At 41.7% G+C, this 22,287-nt stretch overlaps 1 protein-coding gene across 6 annotated transcripts in view; it reads left to right on the top strand.

Moving 5' to 3' along the window:
- The first annotated feature begins 901 nt into the window (after window positions 1-901).
- Window positions 902-22,287, top strand: part of GRM8 (glutamate metabotropic receptor 8) — a 333,155-nt gene continuing 311,769 nt past the window's right edge. Inside the window, exons 1-3 of one of the 6 annotated variants that reach the window (XM_051795638.1) lie at window positions 902-1,114; window positions 1,405-1,663; window positions 8,546-9,390. In XM_051795638.1, the coding sequence (XP_051651598.1) occupies window positions 8,881-9,390 (510 nt within the window). In that variant the 5' untranslated portion in view covers window positions 902-1,114; window positions 1,405-1,663; window positions 8,546-8,880. Of the gene's footprint in view, window positions 1,664-2,630; window positions 2,910-3,077; window positions 3,188-8,545; window positions 9,391-22,287 lie in introns of those variants that run through there. The other 5 variants (XM_051795633.1, XM_051795632.1, XM_051795634.1 and 2 more) reach the window with 5 other exon arrangements.

Here is a 22,287-nt window from a genome sequence, read left to right as displayed (position 1 = left end):
CAAGACAGTCATGGCAAAGCAAAGAAAAATGTTATTTGTTATTAAGGAAAGTAGTTCACAGTAGCGTGAAATGGGAAGATGGAAAAGATCCGGTTGATGTCAGGAGCCTGGCGAACCGGCCATCCTGCTCACACCATGGGGTTTGGAGCCCTCTCCAACTCCCGAGGCCAGGGGCTGAGCCGTGCCGAGCCCCGCCAAGCCGTGCTGGGGCCGGGCACCGCGGGTGCAGTTGCGGGCGGCGCCCTCGAGGTGGAACCTTCTCACCGAGGCTGCGGCAGCGCTGCCGGGCGGGCGGAGCGGCCCAGTCGGGACTGCGCTGTCGGCTCTGCGGGGCCGGCCCGGGCGCTCCCACTCGGCGGCGCGGGGCATCCCTGTGCGATAGTCGTGTGGTGGGGAGCGCCTTTGAGGAGAGGAACAAACTTCCAGACTCCTCCGGCGAAATACTCCCGGCTGCGTCCCTTACCCTTCGGGGGCCTGACTTCGCGCTGCCGAAACCTCCCGGGTGCCTGGGGGGATAAATGGGAACTCCGCCACCCGGCATCTGAGCTGCAAGCCAAAACCGGGGATGGGACAAAGAGCGTCGGGAATCTTACCCTATGTCATCGCTCCTATGGCAGGGGACACGGCTCCGCCGGTCGCGGGAGGAGGGATGGGGATGGAGGCCCCGCACCCTCGGGGAAATTGCATTAAACAGCCAACTCAGGCCATAAACCAGCTCAGGCCATAAACCAGCTCAGGCCGGTGACTCCCTCCTTGTCTCCCTCTTTTCTTCCGCTCGCCCACTGCTACTGCCTGAGCCTTTACTGGCTCCCTTTGCCCAGGAATCCCGCGGCACACATGTGCGCGGCCCCGTGTCCCGAGCGGAGCGGGTGTGTCGGCGGAGGGCGGTGCCGGCCGCGGGCGGGCGGGCCGGGAGCCGCAGCCCGTGGCCAGCTGGGGATTCACGTGGAGCCATGCCGTGCCGGGCTGTGCCGTGCCGGGGAGCGCCGCCGCCTTCAGCACCAAGAACAGCTACAAGTGTGGCGCCGCGCCCGCCCCGCTGTGCCGAGCCGAGCCGTGCCCTGCCGTGCTCCGCCAAGCTGAGCCGTGCCGCGCCCGTCCCGCCGGAGCGGCGGTAAGCGCAGGCGGTGCCGCGCCGCTCCCGCTGGCGCCCGGGGACACCGAACCGTGTGGCTCCTGGCGGGGACCGCTCCACCGGCGCACACGGACGGTCTGGGGGTATTTTCTCGCTTGGCTGTGAGCGGCACGGCCGGGCCGGTGCGTGTGTCCGCCGCTGCGATTGAGCGGTGAGGCGGTGCAGGGCTGGTATCGTCACGGGTGCTGAGCCACTAGTCCCAAAAAGTTTGTGGTTTTTTTTGGTGTTTTTTTTTTTTATTTTTTTTTTTATTTTTTTTTTTTTTTTAGGCGAGGGGAGGAGAAGTGAGGAAGGAGTCAGTGGAGCAGGTTCGGCTTGGCTGATCGCAAGTGTTATACAGCACGACTGAAACCGCTCTCCTGAATACCTGTCCCAGGCTTAGCTTTCGCATATTAAGCTGACGCTGCTGGGGGAAGCTGTCTGAGACGAGAATTGTACAGAAATTACCTCATGCTATTCCCGATCGGCGCCGAGTATAATTCCAGTGACCTCCACAGTAATACGGATATGCAACTCTTTTTGATCAAGGTATTTATGTATCTGTGTGTGTCGCCTTTAGTTCTTATTTTAAGGAGCGAAGAGCACTCAATGCGAGTTTTGCCTCAGTTAAGGTTTTTGGGCTGTGAATCCTGGGCAATCCTCTCCGCCTGCTTTGTGGCTCAGGGGTCTTTTATATTTTTGCTTTAAATATTTATCATTTTTATTGTCGATATCCTCCCCCAATCAGCTCTAACGAAAGAGATCCCGGACACGGTGCCGTCACAGCAGCAAGCAAAAAGGGAGACTCGGAGCTCCCGAGCAGTGAGATCTCCCCCTGGCTGCCTTAGCCAGGTCGTCTCCCACCCCCCGGGAGGAGGGGGGCACAGGGGTTCCCCCGCGCTCCCCGCCGCCCTGTTCACGTTTCGCTGCCCGGGAGGGAAGAGGGGGCTCCCGCCACTTCGGGGGGACGGACCAGCCTGTCTGCCGCCGTCAAGTTCTCCGGGGCCGGGGTCGGGCGAGCTGCCGCCCGCCCGCCCATACCTTGTCGGGTGGGCTCCGCTCCCTTGGCTCCGCAGGGGAGACCCCCGTGTCCCTGGGGAGGGAAGGGACAGGAGGATCCCCACTGGACTCCGGGGGCTTCTTCCCCGGAGGAAGAGGGCGAAACGCTGTGCCGGCACGAGGAAAGGGGTTAGCTGTCCTCGTCGTGGAGCAGCATCCCCAGGTGCTGGCATGCAGGAATTCGAAGTGTTGGCAGAGGAATATACGACACGGTTAAAAAACCAAACCAAATCAACCAACCAACCAACCAAAAAAACCTACAAAACAACTCAAGTAAAAGAAATCGATCAGTGGCCAAAAGTGCATGGAAATCCAGCATCGGCATTTTAGAGTTTGCAAGCTTCTGACCTCTGGGACCAGGGATTCATTAAAAGAGACTTAGGTTTGCATCGAGAGGGGGGCAGAAGCGCATTAAAACTGACCAGTAGATGCAAGGAGAGGAAGGAATCACCGGCGACTGGAAATAAAGGGCGACGCTTGTTTTTGCATCGCCGCTGACAGAGGTGCATTGCTCCCGGCCGGGGAACAGGGTTCGGAGGGGACTGCTGAAGCCTCGGCTCCAGCCGGGAGATCCGCATGTGCCCGCCGTCCCCCGCCCACGGGCCGCCTCGGCTACAAGGCCGCGGCGAGAGGCGGCTCAGACCCGTCCTACGGCCGCAGGCTGGAAGGAACGAGGCCGCGGGGAGAGCCACGACGAGGCTGTGCCGGAATCCCTTAACAGCAGACGCCAGCTGGGGTACGGATGAGCCAGGGAAGAGAAAAAAAATGATCATAAATCGCTCGGCTAAGTAAAGTGGAGAACAATAGGGGGCTCCCTTCAAGAGAGAAGCTCCGCGATGATGGGCGATGGTCGCGGAGTTGCGCGGGGAGAGCCGGCTCGCCCAGCCCGGGGGCGCTCCCCGGGCCCCTCCACCAGGCGGGGCCGGCCGGGCTGCAGTAGCCCTTCCTTGGCCCAGGAAAGGTGCCGAGCGCGCTAGGATCCGGGAAAGCACGGAGAAGCCGCGCGGAAAGCCGGTGCGTGGTCGGCTGTTCGCTCCCGGCGGCGTGCACCGGCGGCGGGCGGAGAGGGATGGAGGGGCAGAGAGCGGGGTGAGGGGTGCGCGGGGTGCGGTGCCAGGCGCTCTGCAGGGTGCGGTGCCGAGTGCCTTGCAGGATGTGCGGGGTGCGGTGGTCGGAGTGCTGTGCGGGGTGCGCGGGGTGCGCGGGTTGCTGTTCAGGGTGAGGTGCGGAATGCCGTGTGGAATGCGTGGGGTGCTGTGAGAGGTGCTGTGCAGGGCGCGGTGGTCGGACTGCTGTGCGGGATGCGCGGGGTGCGGTGCCTGGGGTGCAGTACTCGGGGTGCGGTTCGCAGGGCGCGGTGCGGAGTGATGTGCGGGATACACTGGCCCGATGCGCGAGATGCGGAGCGCGGGAGGCGGTGCGCTGCTCGCCGCGACCTGGGCGCCCGGGGGACCCGGCCGCTCGCCGGGACCGCCGCCGGGGTCATGCGCGGACACAGTGGGGGACTTTCCCGCAGGGTGCCCCGGGACGATTTCGGTGGGCGGCTGTGTTTCTGAGGGCAGAGCCCTTAACGCGGAGCACTGGACTATGCCAGCAGCGCCTGCTTTGAATCCAACTGTGCCGGCTGGGGAGTCTAGTGCGAAGAGGGTCAAATGAAAGCAAAAACAACAGACAAAGCTCTCCTAGGGTGCCTGGGAAAATCTCCTCGATCATCACTTGCCGGACCGGAGGTGAAACCAACTCTAAAGGTGTTAATATTGGTAGGGTTCATTCAGCTCTAAGTCCAATCAAAGGCAGAGGAAAATATGCGATGCTGTTTCTTTTTTATGAATTGTAAACTCCTGTTAGTTTCACCCCAGCAGAAGGAACTGTGCTGGATTTTCGCTGGGTAGCTTGTTTGGTAAATGGATATTTGCAGGGTATGCAAAGGTGGGTGCTCTAGGGTATTTGAAAAGCGGTTGATCAGACTGAGGAGAGACATCAGACTGCACAGGGAAGAAATAGTTCCTGTAAAGGAGATGCTGAGAGTGATTTGCCTTGAAGTCCTGATTGTTGTGTAAAGGTTACCTCCGTGGCAGGGGCACAGCAAACCATTACAGAAAAGCTGAGGTAGATAAGACTACTTACATCAGTGAAGAATTCTCTTGTAAGTTAGGAGTTGTGATGCCAAGGCCAAAGGTTTTCCAAATTCCCTTTTGCTGTCAGCAAAACCCATTAATCTTCTATATGTGTCAGATTACTGTATGCAGGTGGCAACTCTTTACCTGGTCTGCGTGGAAATTTAGCTATTTGTTCATTGCTGAATGTTGTATGGGAGAAAGAAGCAACTGTTATGAACATTAGCAAGATAATTCTTTCGTAGTTCAGAAGTAACACACCAGTAGTAAAACAGTCACATTTGTTCTTTATTCTTTCCTCCTCAGAACTTAAGAATGAAAGTTACCATTATTTTGTTTTCATTCACTAAAACCAGATCAGTTTTGCATTGACTGGACAATCTGATATTTTGTGAATGGGTTTTCACCCTAGGACTCCTCCTATCCTAGTTCACAGAATTTTTATTTTATTTTATTTTATTTTATTTTATTTTATTTTATTTTATTTTATTTTATTTTATTTTATTTTATTTTATTTTATTTTATTTTAGTGCAGATCCAATGTGCTTCAAATGTAATGACAAATTAATTTTTATGGTCTTAAACAAAATTTTAAATATTTTTTCTCCAGTATTTTTGTCTCTCACTAAATAGCTTATTTTGTCCCTCAGTGAAGGGTTCAGATATGTCTGTCTGGCAACATCCATCGTAAAATATTCATCCTCCTTATCCTGCAGAGAGTACTCCTTGCTCCTGTGGTTACCTTTAATTGTGAGATTTTTTAAAACATATTTCCTGATGAACATTGAATCTTTCTATATATTTTCAGCCAAGACTTCAGAGCCAGCTGAAGATGGCTCTTTCAGGAACCTTGTTAACAAAATAGAGACATTTTCTGTATTTATTTAAGTATTTATCTTTCACTTTCAGCTCATTATTTAGACCTTTTCATTAACATGAAGAGATTCCACAATGAGCCTGTCGCTCAGTTGCAATGAGTCTGTGGTTGGAGTAGTGACTGGTCTGGGCACATTCTGATGCACTGACTTTGGCAATGTGGTACCAAAATACCCAACACCGAGTACCAAATATCTGATAAAGCTGAATGATTTTATGAAGGAAGTAATTTCAGAACCAGACACTACATGCAGAAGTTTCCATCTCCCCTGTCTTGCAGTACTCCGCCTCCTTAGGTTTAAAAATACATATATATTCTAGCAGAACAAGTGGAGGTTTGTGCTGAAATCGCTTTAAAAATAGCAATATGTTCTGATAATGCCAGATATTTTTAATGAATTAAACCCAAGAGAAGTATGTATTACAAGATGACTGGGAGAGAGGCTTTGTGGTGCACTTACTCTTGGACTATGCTTGGGAAATGTATGAATTTCTTCTCTGAAGTCATGTTTCTAGTGAACACCAACTACTACAGTGGGAACCTGCTAAATCAAGAATATATTTGCATTAATTTTAACTGTTATGGTCAATTGGAAAAGGACAACATTTTACTTCAAATGAAATCTCTGCACATGAGAAAAGGTCATTCAGGCTTTATAGCCCAGAGGCCCATACTTTTTCACTAAAATTCATTGATAAAAATGGAATTAATTTAGATCATACACTTTCTGCTTAGCTACACAGGCTTGCAATGTTCTATAAAAAGTAATATTAATCAATATATAAAAAGCAGTGTGGCATGAATAAATTAGGCAGTATAATAGAAGCTTTTATTTCTTAGGTAACATAAAAAAAGACTAAAAGGTCTTAAATTTTTAAAAAGAACACTTTAAAATTTTATTTCTGTTTTATAGACAGGCTGTGGACAGTTGCAGCAAAGAAACATTTTTTTTCAGGAAACCATGCAAGCTGAGGCAGAGCTTATGTAGACTCTAATGTTGAAAAATGCTAATTATCAATTCATTTGATTTTCAACCAGTTCTAGATAAAATATTGGACTGAGGATCTTGGGCTCACTGTATCTTCTCCATTGTTGTTAGAATTTGGGTCGCAATAGTTGAATTCATGACTATTTGTTTTCACAAGGACTGACACTTGCTTTAATTTCTGGTCATTCTTTGGCTGTAAGGAATTGACCTGTGGCTGAGAAAGAGAAAAAACTGTGCTTCTTTTCTTCATGAATATTTTTCAGGGGTGCTTTCTTGTTCTCTATACAGTGTTAAATAAGAGTAGTCTTATTTTTTATTTCCTCGGTGAATTGCCCCTTTTCTGGTTTGTACATACATGCATGGACTAATGAGTTGGTTGTTCATTGTGGAATTGTAAAGAAAATTACCTCCATACGTATTTTAGGTGTAGATACAACTTCTGCTCTTTACTATTTTGAACCCTTAATTGGATTTTTCTACTAAGACAATCAAAACAACAGACAATTGTAGCTAGGTAATAGTTTGGTCTTTTCTCTATAACGTGGAGCATATAAGAAACATTCTGTGGGCCTGGATCAAACCACACAGTAGTGTGAGTCAAGTTGTTCCATTTGTGACTGAGTCTGTTTGGCTCATGGAGCTGAAGCCAAGGCAGCTTTGTAACCTGTATTCCCAAAAGGAGCCAAAGGAGAATGATAGGATTATCACATAAAACAGCACAGATTTTGTTTCATTTAGATTGAACCCTGAGCCAAATTCAAGCAAAACTAAATGTTAAGAGGCACTGAAAGTCCTGTGTGCTGCTCTCAATTGCAGTGATTTTTTTCATGCACATTAAAGACGTTTCATTTTCAAGTCGTTCTGTTACCAAATCACAGTGATATATCTTCACATTTAAAAGAAGACTTTCCATTGTGAAACTTTTTCTCAGGTCTTCAAATAGCTGCTATTTAAAAACTCTGATTCAACTTTTGTGAGCTTAATATTATCATTTGGAGAGAAACATGTAGCAAAATAAATGTAAAAACAGGATTACAAATTTAAACATTATCAATGAGCATTTTTAGTTTTGTTGCCACATGATATGTAAAAATTTTGTGGAAGATAATTCAAAATGTTTTTGAGAAACAATATAGACCTGTCTTCTGATTTTGTCTGTAATTGTGTTCTTGTGTTCCTATTTTTGATAGGAACCAGTCAGATCACTAAGGACAAAGTACATATCTGCAGTTGAGCCTGATGCCCAGATTTTCTGCACAGGCAGTGAGGAGGTGCTTGGCCAGTGTAATCAATTTCATAATAAGTAAAACGTTTGTAAAGGAAAGGATCAGGCGAATTGCACCCTAGGTTGTCCACTGCTTTCTGTAGCCTATAATAGATGTCTTGAGAGACTGCCTCAGCCACAGTTGCCCACAGGTGCCTACCTAGTATCAAGTAAAATTAATTCTTTCTTCTCCTCAGAGCTTTAAAAATTTATTCAGACATGTGTAATCTTGTTAAATATTGAAATAAATAAATACTTTCCTTTGAGAATTAAAGTGTGGGCAATTCGGAGATATAACAGTCAGTCAGGTGTTTAGATATGTAGGCTGAAATCCTGATCTTGTTAAAATCACTGAGACTTCTCCAAATATCAGTGCAGGCACAACATTGTTCCTATTTAATGTGGTCCAAATGCAAGCAGAGACCTTGTTAATGTTGGACCTCAGCTAAAGTAAAATGTCAGAAAGGGAGTACTAGATGTTCAGCTGGTTTCCTAACACAATATGTTGTGCTCCTTTTGCTTAAGAAATCGGCTACCTTTTCATGAAAATAATTGAGTGTTTGAAACTATCTTGAAGGAGATTTAGATATGTAGTTAGCCCCCTGCAAGTGAATTCCACTGGAGAAATAATCAGTTTAACATCCAAATGATTTGAATGTGCTTGTGCAGTGGCTGAAGAGTGTACTTAAATTCAGGAGCCCTGATTACTCCATTGTCATAAACGGGACCTCTCTAGGAGGAAAAGTAGTTACTACGTTTTTGTAGGCTGGAATAGAATGATACAGCAAGACAGAAAATACAATGTGTTATGGAGCAAGTCTGTTTCTGGATATCATGCAACATGAAGGTAAATACGAACTACTGTTCAGAATCTGAACACCAAGCTAAGTTTAGTTGCCCTGATTCGGCTGTTGCTCTGCTGGCATCATCAATTTCCTGGCTTGTAGTACTGTGCAGCCAGGTGTTCAAATTCACTGAAGGCCAAGAATTGCTCACTTAAAGAATATGGAAAGTGAAACCTAGGCAATGTAACTTCTATTCAAAAGTAAATACACTGTGTGACAGGTATAAAACTGCTGAACTAAATGGTCTTTCTCACTGTTTGTTTTTTTTTTTTTTTTTTCAGAAGTACCTCAGCTGTAGGGCAAAATACAAGGACATAAGCTACTGACTTCCTTTTAGCATCAGGACCAGACATACTACCCTACGCAGTCAATTAAGAGCAACTGAAAACCACATCTCAGAAAAGCTGGTCAACCAGTTACATCAGTGGACATCTTTTGTAAATCACATTTTATGTACTTCTGCTGAGATCCTTTTTCTACCTACCTACCGCATGGTTCTATATTACTTATTGGGCACTGATGGTAGCCTCCAGAAAGTGCAGCTTCAAATGGTCAGCCTCGTTCTTTAGCAAGAAGAAAATCTGGATACTGGATAGCAACAACGTCTTCAGAGAAAATGGTATACGAAAGGAAACGATTGGTTTCCTGCCATTGTTTCTTCCTGTTAACAGCCAAATTCTACTGGATACTCACTCTGATGCAAAGAACTCATGGCCAGGAATATGCCCACTCCATCCGACTGGATGGGGACATCATCTTGGGAGGACTGTTCCCTGTTCATGCAAAAGGGGAAAGAGGGGTGCCTTGTGGGGAGCTCAAGAAGGAGAAGGGGATCCACAGACTAGAGGCAATGCTGTATGCAGTTGATCAGATTAATAAAGACCCTGATCTTCTTGCCAATATCACCTTAGGTGTTCGGATCCTTGATACATGTTCCAGGGACACTTATGCATTGGAGCAGTCCTTAACATTCGTGCAAGCATTGATAGAAAAAGATGGTTCAGACGTGAAGTGTGCAAACGGTGACCCACCTATTTTCACTAAGCCAGACAAGATATCAGGTGTGATAGGTGCTGCAGCAAGTTCTGTGTCCATTATGGTCGCAAATATTTTAAGACTTTTTAAGGTAAGGAACATTTTCTATCTTTCTTTTAAATTTTAAGAAAAATTAAGTAAGTGAGCTGGTTGTGTTGTGTTACCTTCATAAAAGAAAGAACTCTACCACATTCAGAAATCTGAAATGGCCGGTTTGCCCTTTCAAAGCAAAGAGGGGAAAAATACTCCAAAGCAATGTTTGCAGACCCTATTTTAAGGTCTCGAATATTTATTTGGAGTTCTAGGCAACCAAAGCTCATTTTAACTCTTTAGGGATTTGTATCCTTATTCTTTTACTACTCACATTTGCTCCATATTGAGCATTTATGCTCATCAAGACTATGTTGGGATTGATTCTCAAATTTCTGGGAGAATGAAATATAAGATTTTAACACAAATACATTTGTAGGAGGATCAGATAATTTCCTTACCTAGAAAGATATGCCAGTAGTAATCTGGTACTATTGATGTGCAATGTCTAGCCAAATGAAGTGTACTGTAATAATACCTTTGATTTCCTTGAAATCTTAACCTCCTCCATATTTTTTAAAAGGTGATATTTTTTTTCCAGACTTTATTATCACCTTGTAAGTGATAATTTTTAGGCAACAGTTCTGACATTTCCTTCCATGCACTTTATTAAGCTCAGACATTCTAAATAATGGAAAAGTAAGCCTGCCACTTTTAAATTTGCTGAGTTAGATAGGAAGATGAACACATTCTAATCAATCAACTTGGATGGAAGAAATCAGGCAACAGATATTTAATTTTTAATCCTATGCAATGGCAAACAGACGATGGTAAGTTGAGCACTTTTTTCTGTATGCAGAACGACTGTAACTTTTGTCTGAATCTATTACTGTCCCACCACCTACTGTTCCTTCCATCCATTCAGAAACTCTTCCTTATTTCATACAACTTTACAATGAACAAACACTACCTAAAGACTATTTCTTTGACTTTAGTGCAGAAGATCCTGGTAATGTTAAATATTGCTGTTATATATTTTGAAAAGTGTTGCACTTGTTTTCTAGTTGTTGTAACTGAGAGATTGATTAGTAGTAGAGAAAGACTGGTTTCTTTTTTTAAGGTTTCTCACATCAGCAAAGAGTATTTCAGTTATTTGAATGGAGATTTTTGTTCTTCCCTCTGGCTCTCCCACAAAGGGTATAATGATGGAATTACAGTTCAGTGGAGGAGCAAAATGTCTGCTGGATTGTGGTCAGGTGTTCATTTCATTCTCAAAAATGATCTGCAGCTGCAATTACTGCACAGGTCTGAGAGTAGTGGACTTGTTCCAGCCACATATTTTGCATGTGAGAATCAGGTACACAAAATTGAGCTAAGATATAAAAAACATTCTACATGGAGAACACCTCTGGAGTTATGACTGGTGGGGAGACCTGTCTTTCCTGGGAGCAATCATACATGTTGTGGGAGGTGATTATTTTTTATTTCACATCCTTTTTTTAAGTTGTGCTACCCTATTAAATAATGCATGGTTCTGAAGTAGTGATAGATGGAATGGTCAGTTTAAGAGCCATTATAATGCAGGGCCACATAGACTATGGCTTACACCCAGTTTTGAGTTGAATACGATTCTGTAGACTGATTTAAGAAACTAAGCCTTGTAAGACATGCATTAACTGTGAAATAAGAGCAGCAAGAAGGAAAGAGGCCTATGAATTGTCTAAGATAGAGGCAATTTGTCTTCTGAAACCTTGACAGCTACCTTCTGATTTACGTTATGCAATAAAATTGCAAATAACATTCTACTGCAGTCTTAATCAATAGAAAGCCATGTGATATCCCCTCTGGGGAAAGATCTTATTTACCCATTTAATTGATGTAACACAGCTGCTGGCAAAAGGAGGAGACATCTCTTTTAGTTTTAATTATAGATCCTGCACAAATATTCTTAATAATGTAAAAATATGTCAAATTATACCCTTTAATGTCTGATGGTGGACCAGCATCTGAAATCTGTTTTTACACCTTCCTCTCAGAAGTGGATCTCTTCATGTGTAAAGGCTTCTGGATAAGGTCCTTGGTTAGCAACGCTATAGAAACTATTCACAATGGTTATCGTCAAGAGGATTAGGAAATTAAGGGTCATTTGCCAGAAATACAGATGGATAATCCAGTTTGGGTTGTACTCAGACCAAAGACATAGGCTGAAATTCTCAGCTGGTGCATCTACACAGCTCTGTAGCTGAGGACCTGGACCTTGGTCCATGCTCACAAAGGCTCCAGGCATTACTTACCCCATATATCAAGATATGTCAAGGCTGGTCACTCAGCTGGTATAAGTGTCTGTACTTTCATAAAGTCAGTGATCACCATCATGCAAATGCCTGTTTCCATTATATCCAGAATGAGTGTGATTTATCCATATTTCTGTCTAACAGTTCTATTTAGCAAGTTGAACCTGTAATTGGAAGCTCAGTAGTGCTTTAATACCTACTCTGAAGTTCCTGAATGTCAGGGCTACATATTTTTTGAGAACGCTATTATCCAGTGAAATTTTAATCTGATGAAATTATGCAAAGTATATTATATCATTCAATGTGAATACACAAAGATATACTGAGAAATACTATGCTCAGCAGCTTGAATTTTTATGCTGCTATTTTTCTTTTTCTTGCCATTTTTTTCCTTTCTTTTATTGATTTTACAACAGAAAACATACAGGTCAATAGTCCTATCTGATGATCTTGTGGATAGCATAAACTGATTGATAGTCATGGTATTCTTTTATCTAAGTGTTTTCATGAGAAGAGGGGAGGGAGGCCACCACAGAAAACAACCTTGATCTATAGACTTTTTTCCTGATCAAATGGCTTGCCTTGAACTCTTCTCTCTCTTTTCTCCTTTTGTGAATTCTGACGTACACTGCTGCTTAGCAGGTGATTTTCTGTAAGTCTTACTGTTACTAGATATAAAACAGTAAGGTCCAAATTTCGACAGACTAAGTTTCACCTCTTGGTGGTTTTAGACCTTTCAGAGGCACTTTACACACAGAAAACACTGGATTATGGAATTAATTGCTGTTATGCCTTGATTATCGAAAGGTGGTGGTTTTTCATCTTGTTTGACTCTGGTACTTGGTAAAAAAAGTTGCTTATTAAATTTTCAGAACTTGGAGCTAGTCTTGCTGCAAATACAGTGGAAGAAAGGCAAGCAGAAGACTATGCTAGGTAGTAACACAGCCACTGCCCACTTAACCAGTTAATCAGGGATCTCAGGACAGATTGTGCCCTCTTGAATTTTAAGTTCTTTTTGTCAGTGAACATCAGGAGTGGGCTGCTTCACATGGCAAATAGAGACAAGAGGCCAGAGGCTGACAGAATCTATTCAGGATCTGGCTGTCTCTGGGTAGCTTTCACAGTCACAAAGACAACCTTTCTACTAATTCAATCTGTCAAAATATTACTCTTATATCCTTCCTTATATTTATTTTACTGAAATTCTGGTTTTCTGTAGGGTGCTCAGGTGTGACTAGGTGGTATTCTTCATCTTATAAGTGTGACGCTTACAAGCATCTTGGCTGCTTCCCACTCCCCAAAACTTGGCATGGAGGAAACAAGAGACTCTTTAACCCAGCTCAATTCATGTATTATGTTCCCTGTATTCAAAGCTTCTAGTCTGAATAACTCATGTCAATGGTTAAAATCAGCTGGAAAAAGATAGACATTTGTTTATGCTAGTGTCCTCATATCTAAAAACCTCATACTATTTCTGAACTCCTTGGTACACTCCATCAGTCACCTTCACACATCTTCTAACCAGTGTCACACTAGGAGCAGCCTAGAGATGCTGGTTTGCATGCAAACTGAGAGGGGTGGACAGTATGCTTGGTGGATTGTTGTCTTAAGGTTTTACGTACATATTTATATGCATGTGTACAAAACTAAAATATTCATCAAGAGTTTTATTCTTTTCCTTGCTTCGCTTTGCCTTGCCTTGACTTGTCTTCTGTTTTCTCCTCTTTTCCATAAGGCTAAATTACTTATTTCCTCTTTTTGGTCAAATTCCCTTCTTGCTGCACCGCTGTAACCCACTTTAATAGCTGCTGTCTGATGGGACTAATACTCACTGCATTCACATTTGCCTTATACATTTCATACACATTTACTTCTTCAGCAGTACAAGTACAAATGACATTATGGAGTTACTCTTTCAACTTTATGGCAACCATCCAAAATGCAAGGGATAGTTTCTTTCAGTAAATCTAGAAGGGAATATATTAGTTCAACCAGCATTTTGTTTATTTTCTTTGACTGTTTCCTTGCCTCATTTTGGATCTTTGGCTGGCAGCTTTGCACAGTTACCAGGGCTGTACCTGGATGATGCTATTTTTATGCTTAGTTGCAGGTCTTTTTATATTTGGCCGCCATTTGGCACTTTTACTGCCTTGTGTTCTAGACCTGTATGAAGCAGCAGACAGGCCTCCCAGAAATGAGGGCATTACCATTGTACAGAGGCTAACCTCACTGAACTTCATAAATGCAGGGCTATGTATTTAAATTGTGGCAATGGAGTGCATCTCAGGTTTGAAAGGAATATGATGCAAATAAAAGGTAATAACATCTTACCACATAATTTCAGAGATCACAAACATATTTTTGTGAGGCAACCTGAGCCATACACAGATCCTGATCCTGTCTCTATATCTATGGAAATATTTGCACCTAATGAGCATTACAGACTTCAGAGGCTCTAGGGAGATGCAGAAGTCAGTCTGTTCCATGTCTTATTGCAGGGTCTTTCCATAATGGAAAAGCTTTATCATATACTTTAATGAAGTGAAGAAGGAGTTCAAGAATTTTACACAACATACTGGCGTTCATTAATAAAAAAATGTGCTACACTGATTGGAATATATCCATTTTCTGTTCACTGTGTCATGCTACATGTGTCAATAACATTTGCTGCTGCATGGCATTTGAAATTTGAAATAGGACAATTTTTTTCCTGGTGATTAAAACATATGTGGAAAATTTTGTGTGAAGTGTGAAGCAAAATTGCTGTTAGGGAGAAGACTACTGAAACATTTTGAAATCAGCTCTTAGGATGAACAGATTTATTTTACCTTTGCTCTAGATAATATTTGTACTTGAATAATTTTTAATTATAAAAGGAACCCATTGCCAATATGTCCCATTCAATTTTACAGTGTTTTTTTGTAGCACTTAGTACAATCACATATCTCTTTAGTGCCTGAGCATCTTGTCTTGTTGGCTGGAAAATACCTTTATTATAATTTCTTTCTTTTCCTTTTTTTTTTTTTTATAATTGAACTTCTTTTACATAGAAGATACATTAATATTTCTTTATATTTCCACGACCGTAGACACTTGGTTATGCAAAAAACCCCTTTTAACTCAACCATGATTCTTCTGTCAGCACTAGGTTAAATGTTTTGTGGTTGAGAGAGGCAAATGCCAGGTCAACACCAAGATAAAATTATAGGTACGAGAGACACTTTGCTAGTGTCAATAATTAAACAGTTGCCAAATTTTTTATTTGCAGCCAGAGGAAATAATAGGTTTTCAGATTCTGTGAAAACTGCTAGCACTGATTAGCATCAACTTTTATTTGTGATACGCTGTTTGAGGCAAGGGAGTACAAAAGCAACTTGATGCATTCATTTAGTATTTTACAATATATTAGTTCCTTAACTATTCCTCTAAAGATTTAATAATTTTGGTCTTCTAACATTCCTAGATGAAGCTATACCAATGGTTAGAGCAAAGGGGCAATCTGGTTTTCTGTGTTATTTTCTGTATTTGTAATTCATTTGCTATAAGGCTTGAGGCGAATCTCTTGACCTTTTTGTGCTTCTCTTTTGTCATTTTGATTTGCTTGTGTTTAAGCATTTCAAAGGAACAATTGGAAGCTTGATTAACGTTTTTTAAATGTTTGAGATGACTCCCCTCCTTTTGTAAGCATGCTGAAGCTGTCTAAAATGTTGAGATTTTTACATCATTCCATAGGCACAGTACATGAGCACCTTACAAAGAGAGTGTACCTATGAAAGACCAACAGTGTGATTTTATTTCTACTTCCCTGAGGGCTTCTTTCCCTCACATGAAGGAAACTGCATATGCAGAGAAAATTGTTTTATCCTTTCATGGATGAAGTTTTTCTGAGTTCCTACCACTATATTAGGGTTGTTTGTATATGACAGATGTCCCTGAATTATTTGTTAAATAATACCTGTAGTAATACAGATATCAGTCATAATTTCACAAGTGAGAAGAGCAAAAGGCTGAGAGGAGCCTAGCAGTTCAACAGGAGCTCACTTATCCACAGAAACACAAATTCTGCAGTGAGGTTTTTTAAAGATCTTGTGTTAATAGGAGGCACTTTGTCTGCCAGTAAACAAAATGTGCCTGGCATAGTTGTCTGGCACCTGGCACCAAGGCCAGCTGACACAGAAAATCCATACCCACATCATACACTCCTTTATTCCTCCAAATCATGGGCCTTCATGGAAATTACCAGAGGGGAATGATTCCTGACCCATGCTGACTTCTGAAGCCTGTCGGGAAATTCTAAGACTTGGCTGGCACAGGTCGTGACCGAGTTATGGACTGTCCTGACAGTCTGACAGTGGAGGCAGCTGAGCTGTTGCTGAGAGATGTGCTCTGAAATGATGTGATTAACCAGTGTAGACATTGCTGCTGATTTCTTGGGGCAGAGCTCCTCTGCTCCTATGTCACGCTGAAGGGAAGCCAAAACACTGCAAGGATCATTGATGCTGTTTCAGTGCTTTTGTACAGCAATGTTAGTTGTATTAGCCACAATGAGAACTAAATTAAGTCGACCCTTTCTCTTAGTGTTTAATTTTTTCAGTACAGTGAGAGTACAAGGCAATATGAATAGTCCTGGTTTCTGACTGTCATCAGAAACCAGGCACTATTTTGTTACAGCCAAGTGGTAGATTTTGGGGATTTGTGTATTTCTATTTTCATTATTTTCCCTAAAGCATATTGTGCTTTTAGGATTAAACTGGTTTACAGTACTTAAATATATATCTTTGTGTTTGCTAGCATTTATCAGAGAAAAGTAGTCATCCAAACAAAAGTCTTACTGAGGGACACTAATTCCACAGGAATGAATTAAACAGCCAAGAGCAATATGCTCCTCTGGGCTGGAATATACATATGCTCCCAGCAAGATATTATGTCTCCTATCCTTTTGACAGGACAATTAAGCATTTAAGTGAGGCCTTAAATTAGGAGGCTGTTGGCCCTTGGCTGTCTGTGCCCTCAATAGAGAGAATAAAATGCTTTCAGAAGGGGACTGGATCAGGCTATGAGTGTTGATGAATCTTTCATGTTTGAAGAAAGTTTATGCGTTGATCCATGCTTGCACTTGCACCAGACAGAGTCTCTTCTCGCTGGAAGGCTTTGGAAGCCCTGGAGGAAAGTGATAGGTGGCTTTATAAAATCTTAAACCCCTGTAAGGGTGGTACCAGTTTCTTAAACCCTTTCTCACTTTTCTTTGGAAGGAATCTTACTCATCTCCTTTTCTCTTCCTTTTCACACCTGCTCTATTTCTCTCTCGTTATCTTCAGACAAGCTACTTTTTGGCCACTGTTCCCAGTATTTTTCAAGTGACTATTTCATTCTATAGTGTCCAAAGAAAATTTTTTTCAGACGTACTGAATAAACAAGACTCTGACTGGATCTCGGTTTCTGTAGGTTGTGAGGATGAGCAGGTCAGCAGGAGGAAGAGCTGGAAACTGGACAGCTTAGGAGAGGGACTTATCTGGTGGGATAACAGGAAATAAAGGAACTGCTTGTTGAAAGATTGAGCCCTAAAGGGACAAGAGTCTTTCTGTTTTTTACCTCACTGTAGGATTTCTTGTCTGGCACTTCAGATAAATCCTGGGCTCTAACTCTTCTCCGACATAAACTATTCCTGATAGCAATGCTGAGATATGCCATGGTATTGTGAGATCCCTCTTTCTACTATATCTCTTTTACAGCTTGAGACTGTGGGACAGGAGCAAAACTGACTTCTCTGAGCTGGAATAATTCATCTTTTGAGTTTTGGCTTATGTTCTTTCACAGAAGATGCCTCCAGCATTTAGTTACATAGCAGTAGTATTTGTAGAGGCTGAATCTGAATCTTCATTCCTTCTTCACTCGTGCATTTATGCACATGGTTCTTCTACAAGTTGAAAACTAGAAAAAGGATGATAGTCCATTTTGGGTATCATTCTATGAAAAGTGCTCAACAACTTCCCTTAGATTTTTACTTTGATAGCGGCTCTGTCACATTTAAAATGCCATCACAATCTTCTTCCAGGCAGGGCACAATTTCTTCAAGCAACTCCATTGCATCATGGTAACATTGATCCCCTACAGTGATGGTTACTCTTATTCAGATAAATTTTCTTTGGTTTTTGTTTGCAAAGTACTGTGAATATTAAGATATTAGTGAAAACTTATCATGACAGTTGTACTTAGGCTATTCACTAGAGAAACATTTCAGAGAGCCTGTGAATCCTGCAATAGTTGTTTAGGCCTGACACTTCCAAAAATAAAGCCCGAAAAATGAGCTGAAGAAAGGGCTGGCTACACTACGAACCTAACACTTCAAATTCTACTCATAAAGAGGAGTTAGTAGAGCACAGACATATATAGCTAGAGGTAGGATATTGTTTCAGGAATGAAAATATGGGTTGACTATTAGGAAAAAATACTGCCGAGAAGTACCCTGTTATATGTTGTCTAAAGTTTCATCCAGTTGCGTATTATGAGAAAAATGCCAAATTTCCTACTTCATAGCTTTCTGAAAATTAGGTTGGATAGAAGTACAAAAATATACATTTATGTATCAGTAGGGAAATTTTCTAGGCAAAGTAGCCAGTGTTTTCCTCTCCTAACTTTGATGATTCTGTTTACAATTCTTTGCATAACAAAGCACAGGATTTAAAAGTTACCAGCTGCTATATTTGCTTTCCAAAGTGTGAAGAAAACACGTATTGTCCTGAGGATTAGAGAGCTGATTCTCTTTGTGCTCAGTTCAGGCAGAACTGAAATGTTTGTAATGAAAGTTAAAGCTATTGAAAAGCACAAAACATAAAAGAAAAATAATGTGTTTATGTCTTCTTTGTTGGACAGGATTTGATGATGCCCTTAGAAAGTTTTAAACATTTCTCTTATTAACAAGCATTATTTTGTGCATGTTTTAAACACTTCCACTTGCAAATCCTAAGTGCAGTCAGAGCTGTTGTTTCAGCCCACTGGGAACTGTTCTGCCAAATATCACCTGAACAGCAAAAACTCCTCATCTATGAGAAGGTTCACATCTCCAGTACTGATTGAATAGCATTTTGGAAACTGGATGTGTAAGGCATTTGAGACTGCAGAGAAAAAATAATATCTTTAGGGCTAGTTTTGGAGACTGGAATAAGATGGGAAGGTAACTGTGCTGTATATGGGAGCATGAAAAGCTTGCAGTTGGAACAGATGCTGAGAGTGCCCTGTGACTCAAGGTATGATTTCCTGCCATTCCTGCCAAGTTTCAAAGCTTGTGTTTCTTTTTTCTCTTTTCTATTTTTAGGCTGAATAGCAAAGAACTTGTGCTTCAGGAATGAAGATTCACCATTTCGTTATATCTATTTTACTGTGTCTTTGCATATGCATCAAATAATGTTTGATTCTGGTGAGCAGAAGAGAATGAGAGTAAAGATGTAAAAAGCTGACGAAAATGCAGGGTATTTTTGGTATGGATCACATAATCACTTGGCTCAATGGCAAGTTGCAAAGCTTTGTCTAAGTGTGACAGACTTCCATTGCTGTGTGCTAGTGCCCGTTGAAGCCTTACATCCTTTGTCTTGCCTCAGCATAGATTTTCTCTGTGACCTTGGGCAAGTCACGCAGCAGTGAATATTCAGCCTGGTGGCTGATGCCCGTGGAGTTGGGTGCCCAGTGGCCCTGGAGGACTGATGACCAGGATCCCCCGCCCCTGCTTCCCTGGTTAGAGCACTTCTGTGGCTGAAGGGATTTGTGAATATAAAGGCTCCTTGATAATCAGATATAAGAGTAAGGGGTGGGGGCATATAAGTACTTCAGATAGCTAGTTCTTAATGAGGGATTTCTTGTATCCTCTTACATAGTTCTCTCCCCTGGGTTTTGCTATGAAAGGAGATTATCCAACTCACAGTATGATTTAAATATGCAAGTCATAGGTCTCAGGAGCAAGTGGTGAAGCCTGCCTGACCTGTAATCAGAGGCTGATTTCCCCTTAGGAAACCAAGACAGTCAAAGAGAGCCACAGAATCAGGAAAAAGTATTTGGATTATTGCCCAACAAAATTAATATTGTTAAAATTTATACCTGCAATCTATATTAGAGTAATTGGGAAAAAATGAATGTCTGTAATTGTTATGCCAAAGCAAAAAATTAAGTAGTGCAGGATGAAAAAAATTAGGATAGGTGTGTGTGCAAATGTATGTCCTACTTAACTGAGTGGATTTGTTTTGTTCTTAAATGCTTGAGAAGAGAGACAGTAAAATTAGTTTTGTAACAGACTTGCTAGCTGGCAATTATACAGTTTATTTCTTGGTGTCTTAGGAACCATTTTTTTGTTTGTTTAATTTTTCATGTTGATTTCATTAGAAGTTTTTTTACTTATCTTTAAATTGAGTAAAAGTCCCTAAGAATAGTGCAACTTCTGTCAGATGTGTGGTAATTAGCTACCTCATCTATTTATCAGGAGTGGATCAGGAACTAAGAGAAAAGCTGATTCCTATGTTAAATATCCTCCTTTTCAGTTGTTTTTAATATATCCAAGGTATGAATGCAACATTGTGAGCTAGGGTGTACAAATAATTAGTCAGTTTGACAGCTAAACTGAAAATAAACATTCATTTTATTCTTAACCAAAATGATCATGTAGAAGTGGAAGTGGAACTTAGGGGTTGCTTTATTTGATGGTGCTTTTTTAAAAAAAATTTTTTGTTGTTGTTTTGTTTTTGTTTTATTTTGTTGAGGAAAGCTTTCCACAATATTCTCTTTTGTGTTAAATGATAACTCATATTTCATGTAAAACAAAATGTTTTATTTCTATTTTGGAAATTTCATAGTGTAAAATACAAGTGATAGGTTTGAAATTACAGTCTTGGGTATCATGCATTAAGTGCTGGTGCCCCTGTTACCAAACTGTGTTTACACATGGCTTACACAAGGCTCTTGGGCAAATTCTTTCTTTTGGATTCAGAGAAGGGTATCAAATATAGCTTAGGAGATGGGACAGTTCAACTCTCGTCCCCACAGCAACAGACAAGACTGCTTTACAGTAAAATTAAGAGCTCTGGTCACACGGGGTGAGAGCTCTGCAGAAACAGGAATGCCGGGCACTCTGTATGTGCTGAACTTCCACCCTGTGAGTTTTCTTTCTGTCAGAACAGGTCTTATCTCACCAGTCTCCTGTGTGCAGGACTTTCCCTGGAGGTCTCCAATATCAGAACTGTTTGTCAAAACAGGCCTGTAATTGCGCATCTTCCTGAAAACTCTTGCCCACTTTTCTACCTCTGAACAGCTGTATGCACATTAACACTGCTGTTGCCAGATGCTGTCTATTCACTGCTGATAAGCTTGCACAATGGGAACATTTTATTTCATCCATGCTACAATTCATTAAATGTTCGTTAGAGTAATGATTTGAACTTAGCTATTCCCGTTCCTTGCTAAATACTGGACTATGCAGTGAATTACTCTCAGGTGGGTCCAATGGAAGTTTAATTGTTTGTGAAAACATGAACAGCTTCAGCAGGAGAGACTTTCATGTCCCAAACCCCTGTAACTCAATGGTTAGTTGTTCCCAGCTGAGTACTCTAACCACTAGGCTATTAAGTATAATTCAGGCAGATACTACAGGCTCATTTTAAGTTTTGGAACATATTTGTGCATTGAGAGGATAAATTACAAAAAAGAAAATGACGGATACGCATGACAGAGACCAGTACCAAAGGAAAAATCTTCAAAGAAGTCCTGCTGAGTGCCATAGGGTGACCTAAGAGTAAAGAACATTTGAATACTGAAACATTCCTTTATATGCTTTAGCCATGAATTTCCAAGCTTTCTCGTTAAGATTAAGTGTGAAAGTCTTGGCCAGAATGGTAACACAAAATTTATCTCACTCCTGTCTTCATCTACCTAGTTTAACGTAGACCTCAAGGATAGACCATGTATTCACCTGAATGGCTAAATCAACCCACATGAGTCTGAAGTGCAAGTGGACTTCTGGAAGTGCCTATCTATTTTTGTTAGTCATAGAGAAAGACGTAGTGATTTCCAAAGACTAGGAGTTTCTAACCACCTGCTGCTATCTCATTTCTGAGCTGTCTACATGCCAAGCAGGTCCTTTAGTATCTAGGGCTGATATCTCTGCAGTGCAAAACCTGTGCCATGAACTGTCTTATTTATTTACTCTCATAAAATATAGATCATTTTTGTCCTTGACATACAGGTTTGTAATTATTTTTGTTTTGCTTTACACATAGGATGTTATAGAAGGAGTGTAGACATTTTTGTTTTGAATATAGAAAGTTGGAGGACACCCTCACAGCAGTGATATTTTTTATTCTTTCTTTCTTCAGGATATTGTGAATATTGTAGATGCTATAGTTATTTAGGCAGACTGATTCATGATAATAAATAATGTTGTATTTTACTTTACAGATCCTATTTGCAGCAGTGCTCCAGGCACATCCCTATAAACACTACAGATCATTAAAATATTAAAACACACAGAAAATTAACCATAAAAATAATGTCAAATGGACAAATAAAACAAACAATTGGACTATGTTGGGAGCTTACAGCCAACATTTCTGCAAGTCATAATGAAATGATACAGTGGTTATGACTTTAGTTAGGACACTTTTCAGATCCACTGACTTAAAAAA

The sequence above is a fragment of the Manacus candei genome, unplaced genomic scaffold (genome assembly GCF_025592945.1).
Source record: "Manacus candei isolate 608988 ecotype Guabito, Panama unplaced genomic scaffold, ASM2559294v1 h1tg000043l, whole genome shotgun sequence".
In the NCBI taxonomy this organism is placed as follows: domain Eukaryota; kingdom Metazoa; phylum Chordata; class Aves; order Passeriformes; family Pipridae; genus Manacus; species Manacus candei.
Note: the sequence above shows the minus strand (reverse complement) of the source record. Positions and strands in the feature narration are given on the sequence as shown.